The 6,276-nt window shown below is 48.2% G+C and overlaps 1 protein-coding gene across 3 annotated transcripts in view; it reads left to right on the top strand.

Annotated features, from left to right (window-relative positions):
* Positions 1–6,276, top strand: part of NUGGC (nuclear GTPase, germinal center associated) — a 45,975-nt gene that overhangs the window by 37,596 nt on the left and 2,103 nt on the right. For all 3 annotated transcript variants that reach the window (XM_023515598.1, XM_012807703.2, XM_023515597.1), the window contains exons 14-17: positions 417–574; positions 2,233–2,371; positions 3,138–3,246; positions 4,124–4,260. In XM_023515598.1, coding sequence (XP_023371366.1) covers positions 417–574; positions 2,233–2,371; positions 3,138–3,246; positions 4,124–4,260 — 543 coding nt within the window. The remainder of the gene's footprint in view (positions 1–416; positions 575–2,232; positions 2,372–3,137; positions 3,247–4,123; positions 4,261–6,276) is intronic.

The following is a 6,276-nucleotide window of genomic DNA, read 5'->3' on the forward strand; positions in this document are numbered from 1 at the left end:
TATATTTACTGTAGGGTCATAGCATTTTTCCATTCATTCTTTCAATGATTGGTTAACAAATATTTGTCAAACGCTAGTGAACTTGTTGCCAGATGTTGGGGGTGTAAAGATGGAGGAGACGTTATGCCTCATCGAGCTGATGATCTGGGATAGGAACCTGACACAGGGGTAATCTGACAAAGGCAAAATTGCATGAGGAGGATTGTGATTAAAGTGAACTTTGGAAGCCCAGGGCGCCCAGCCAACCTAGAGGCATGACCATTGTCCTTTCTTGTTTCGCTTAATAATATCTTTAAAGATGGTGTAGTCTCAACTCTTTCCTGTGGTTCTTGGCGACAGTCTTTGGCCACGGCAATGCAGTTCTGATCCTGTGACCTTCTAGTGAACACTGCTAATTTATTGTTTGATTTGTCCAGAGGAGTAAAGGAAACCAAGGTTTTCACCAGACTCTGAAAGCTGTTTGCCTGAAACATGGCGTCTACGCCTCCAGGACCCTGGCAAGAATAGATCTGAATGAAGCCATCACTCAGCCCATCTATGACCACATCGATCCTGTTTTTGGAGGCATTTTTAGGTAAAGGTCCTTTCATTTTGTGCCTTCCTGAACAAATACCTGAAGAATGTTGGGCCAGACTCTCATCTTTAAGAATTTATACTTTGGATCTGGAAGTGCAAAGAGTAGCCTGTAACCTGAGGAGGAAAGTGTAGCCTTTGGCAAAACACAAAAGCCTTCTTGGTTTGGTTTACTGAAGAATTTCCCATGGTGACCTGGAGTACAGATTGAGATGGTGCTTTCAGACTAATATTATGATTCCCATTATTTTTCAAATATCTCATACGTGCGGGAGAGGATACATTTTCTATGGATCTGGGCCCAGACAGGGTATTTTGATTGGAGAGAGAGGCCCTGAGCAAACACACAACCTTCAGGAATACTCCCCGAGTGTGCAGAGGACCCTGGGTCTGGCGTGGGTTGGGGGTACCTGTGCCCCCCCCGTGCTCCTTCTTTCTCTGACTTGCAGTTCTTTCCTCCATCGACAGAGACAGAAATTCCTAGTCCCCAAGTGCAGCTTCCTGTCCCCCGTCTGCCTTCTCCTACCCTGCTGGCATCTCACCTGCTTGCCCACCTGCTGCTGCTTCTCGTACCTTTGCTGTCTTACTCAGCCCTCACCTTTCTTTAAACACATCTTGGATCAGGCCCTTCCAGTGACACCTACTCCACCCTGTTTACAAATTGGTGGGACAAACTCCACATTCTTTAGAACGGCATTCAACATTCCACACCCCTCCAACCTTTGCCTGTGCTGTGGCCCAGGAACATCCTTGTGCTGTAGCCAGCCTGGCGGGTGGCAGGGAGCAGCTGCAGTGTTCTGGGCACCATGCTGAGCGCTTGGCCTGCTTTACCTCATCGAATGCTCCCACTGACCCTAGGAAGTGGTTTTGATATCTGAACAAATTGAGATTCAAAAGAATCGTGTAAATTTCCCAGTGTCACCCAGCTCGTGAGTAAGAGCTAGCTTTCTTTTTTTTTTTTTTTTTGAGACGAGAGTCTCACTCTGTCACCCTGGGTAGAATGCCATGGCATCGTAGCTCACAGCAAACTCAAAGTCTTGAGTTTGAGCAATCCTCTTGCCTCAGTCTCCAAGTAGCTGGGACTATAAGCGTGCACCATTATGCCTGGCTATTTTTTTCCCCTTCTATTTTTAGTAGATACGGGGTCTTGTTCTTGCTCAGGCTAGTAAGGACTAGGATTTAAAGCCTGTGCTTTCTCCTCAATCACCTGCCACTTCTTGCTGCTGGGATATTCTGAAACAGCTGGGTTTATTGTGTTGTCCCACAGGGAATAATTCCTCCTTTTTTCCACTTCCCCAAATCGTATTCATCTTTTAAGTTGTATTTCAAGCCCACCCTTTCAAGTAGAGACTCCTTGTCAGTGGAAAGACTATGACTTTTGAAGTTCGAGCAGTTTTCAAAGCCTGGCTATGTCCTTCACTAGCTGTGTGACCTTGGAGCTATCAGCGATCCTCTCTGAACTTCAATTTTCTCATCTGTACAGTGAGCGTCACCACACTAAATTCACAGCACAATGCTTTCACCTCATAGGAATTTGGTAACTGTGAGATGGCATCCCATTCTCTTAAATGAATAAAAGGACCCAGGTGGTTTCATGTTGGTTCCAGCCCCATAGCAGCCACCATTATCTCCTCACCTGTCTGTAACTTTCTTCTGTAGAACTGGGAAGCCCTCCGGCTCAGCTCTCATGCCGCACATAGATGCTTTTAAGCAGTCCCTACAGGAGAAAATGACAGAAATCGGGATAAGAAATGGCTGGAAATACGATGGTTATAAAAAACATTTCCTGATCCAGGAGGTAAGTTCTTTATAGAGTGAAGAGGGCAGTGAGGCTTTCTTTCCTGGTAGGTTTTGGGTTGCCTGTCTCTCCCCACTTGTGCCCCCAGACTGTCCTGGGTCTTGAAACCTCATAGAAGGTGTTGTGAAATGTAGAACCTGATGGGACTGGGGGAGAAAAGTGGTCCTGGGATCACTATGGAGGTGGGGGACACTGAAGCAACCGATGGCGTGTGCAGAGATGGTAAAATCAACTCAGCTCTCAGGAAGAATCTTCAAGGAATCCTCAGATGTGTGAACCTTTGCACCAACTTACAACGCTTTCACTAACCTCTCATCATTTTTGCCAATATTATGAAGCAGTACACAAAGCAGAGAAGCTTAAGGACGTTAGTCATTTGGGGGGAGGTCATTTTTTTTGGTTTTGAGGCCTCAAGACTCCTGTCTGTGCCTTGTGCAGGGCCAGCCCAAGTCACATGGTAATCACATTGTACCTCCCCCTTCCCCTAAAGAGGGCCCATTCCAGGGCCTCACCTGTGCCCAAGTTCAAGTCAGTAAACATTTACTGAGTAGTCTGTAGGTGCTGGGCATTGTGGGAAGCACTTTGTGTGTAAAGGCACTTAGGACAAAACTCGTGCCCACGATATGCTCCCAGCAGAGTTGTGGAGGTGACCTGTTAACAGCCAACCCTGATACAAGGCAGAGGGGATGGGGCCTCCACCAGGACACTTGGCATGCCTTTGTTGAAGGAATGGTCACTAATGGCCTCTGTTAACGTGGCTTCTCAGATAAGCGCCATCCTGGGAGGCCTGGAGGGCCACATCCTCAGAAGGAAGAGGAGGATCTACGAGTCCCTCACCACCTCTGTTCAGAACGACCTGAAGGCCTGTTACGAAGGTGGGGGTGGAGGGGTGACATCCCCACTGGGCTTGTGGCCTCCTTTTCTGCTGTTCCCTCAAAATATTTGTCCTCCTGCATCCTAAGTCCTTGCAACACCCTCAGCCTACCGATCGAAGGCACTGTGGCTACAGCAGAGGGGGGGAGGTGATTACGGCCCCTTCTCACCTGTGTGTTTTCCAGTCTCTCTGCCCACCCTTTGTCTAACCCCCTGCTTCTCCTTTCCATGCTATGTCTCCTGCGAGTTAGCTTTAATATCCAGTTCTCATTTTTATTTTCTCCAATTTTTTTTTTTTTTGAGACAGAGTCTCACTATGTCCCCCTTGGTAGAGTGCTGTGGCATCACAGCTCATGGCAACCCCAACTCTTGGGCTTAAGCGATACTTTTGCCTCAGCCTCCCAGTAGCTGGGACTACAGGCGCCCACCACAATGCCCAGTTATGTTTTTATTATTGTTGTCATTGTTGTTTAGCAGGCCCTGGCCGGGTTCAAACCCACCAGCCCCGGTGCATGTGGCCAGTGCCCTAAGCACTGAGCTACGGGCGCCAAGCCTTCTCCAATCAATTGTGAACTCACTTGCAGGCTCCTTCTTGTTCTGAAGACCCTTTTTTTGGGGGGGGGCAGTGCATTATTTTGTAAGCCTCTGCTTAGTTCACCCATTAGGTTTTCTGAATGCTATTTAGGATCTAAATATGGAAAGCGTTAGTTTTCATAGAAGCATGTGTACACATGGATGTGCATGTGTATGTGCACACACACACACACATCTATAAATATATTTTTATTTGCTTGCTTGCTTGCTTATTTTCTTTTCGGATTCCAAAGATTTCTAAGCAAGTCCTTGCTATGGAGTGACTGTGGCCATCATTTTTGCTAGAGGCAGCTCAGATCACTGGCAAAAAAGCCTGTGAAAGAATGAAGGATGCCATCCGAAGAGGGGTCGACCAGCAGGTGGCCGAGGGCATGTTCGAAAGGGCTCAAGAAAGGATGCGGCACCAGTTTCAGCAGCTCAAGGTATTCTATAGTCTCAGCCTCAACCCCAGTCCCAGGAGCCTTCAGGGGAGTAGAGGAGGCAGGCGCAGAGGATGGGAGAAAGAGGATGGGGAACAATGCCTCTGCCCAGTGTGCCCAACCAGTGCCCACGGTGTGGGAGAGGGGCCGCTGGTGCTCAGCGTCCTGCCTTCTGCCCTCACTGCTGTCCTGTGGCCCCAACTGCAGAACTGCAGCCCTTCTGGCCCTCCTGTGCCTTCCCCCTTTCCTAGTGCTCAGGACTTTATAGACATTGGCTGGTTGAACCCTCAGCAAATCCAGGACGTAGGTACCATCACTGCTCTCATTTTGTGGAGAAGAAAACTCAGGCAGCTAGAGGTTTATCAACAGGCCACATGCCACACAGCTAGAAAGGTGCAGACCAGGATGTGGGATGGGGTGGCCGGCTCTGGTGTCTCCATCGATAGTGTAACTCTAGGCAGTTTTTTAAATGATGGAAATGTCTCGTCTACATGAAATGTAAGTAATAAATGTTACACACGACTCGGCCGGTCAGTTCTGGTTGCTAGTGGGTATTTAGCCTTGATTCCATCTACCCTGGATGGTTCCTTGCAGTTGCCTCAGAAGTCAGTGCTTCTGTTAAGTGCATCGGATAATCCTTCCTGAACCCCGGCCTCTCAGCCTCATGGTCATTCTCCCCCAAGCACTATAAATCTTTTGTCTTAGTTCGGGTCACCATTGTCCCCCTTCCTGGCCATGGGAGCCTCCAGATTCTTCTCTTCTCAGTCCAAGCTGACTGACCCACCCAATGCCTAAGGAAGCTGGCCGGTTGCTCTCTGGGCCCACCTGTGGAGCAGCTTCTGTGAAACATCTCTGGCCTACTCTGCTCAGTCTCCTGTCCCCATCCCCCAATTTTTGAAAATACCTGCTCTGTCATGCAAAGCATGTAATTTGTACTGGAGTAGAAACACCAGACTCCTTCTTCTCTCCTGGAATAAGGGTGGGAGGTATCTCTCCAGCAGCAGTTCAGTTTTAGTTATTTGAGGTATTATCACAGCCTGCAAACACATTGGCAGGAAGTTGGCCAAACTCTACAGAGCCAATGTCCATGTCCCTATTGAGTACATTGAAATCGGGTCTTATGGTGCCCAAGAAGTCAAGTCCGCTAAAAGGAATGATTAGTGCATTGACCATGGAGAAATGTATCTTAAGTGACAGAAACATAGGAAGAGGGCGGCGCCTGTGGCTCCAAAGAGTAGGGCTCTGGCCCCATATACCAGAGGTGGTGGGTTCAAACCTGGCCCTGGCCAAAAACTGCAAAAAAGAAAAAAAAAAACAAAAAACAAAAAACATAGGAAGTCAAGACTGGGTGAGACCATGTAGTGTTATTCCCTGACCATTTTTTTAAAAAAGAATAACAGTTAACTTTTAACTGTTTAAAATACTTTAGTTCTATACAATGGATGGAATTTCTTTTTATATATACTTAATGTTTGAAGATAGACTGATTCTTTCAAAAATGGCCTTTCGGGCTCTGCGCCTGTGGCTCAAGTGGCTAAGGCACCAGCCACATACACCTAAGGTGATAGGTTCGAATCCAGCCCAGGCCCACCAAACAACAATGACAGCTGCAACCAAAAAATAGGTGGGCGTTGTGGTGGGTGCCTGTGGTCCCAGCTACTTGGGAGGCTGAGACAGGAGACTCACTTGAGCCTAGGAGTTAGAGGTTGCTGTGAGCTATGATGCCATGGCACTCTACCCAGGGGGACAGCTTGAGGCTCTGTCTCAAAAAAATAAAGAGTGAGAAAATGTTTCTGGCTCGGTGCCTGTGGCTCAAGTGGCAGAGGCGCCAGCCACATACACCTAAGGTGGTGGGTTTGAATCCAGCCTGGGCCCGCCAAACAACAATGATGGCTGCAACCAAAAAATAGCCAGGATTTGTGGCCGGCACCTGTGGTCCCAGCTACTTGGGAGGTGGAGGCAGGAGACTCGCTTAAGCCCAGGAGTTGGAGGTTGCTGTGAGCTGTGATGCCATAGCAC

Source organism: Otolemur garnettii, unplaced genomic scaffold (assembly GCF_000181295.1).
Source record: "Otolemur garnettii isolate 467f Iridium unplaced genomic scaffold, OtoGar3 scaffold00074, whole genome shotgun sequence".
In the NCBI taxonomy this organism is placed as follows: Eukaryota; Metazoa; Chordata; class Mammalia; order Primates; family Galagidae; genus Otolemur; species Otolemur garnettii.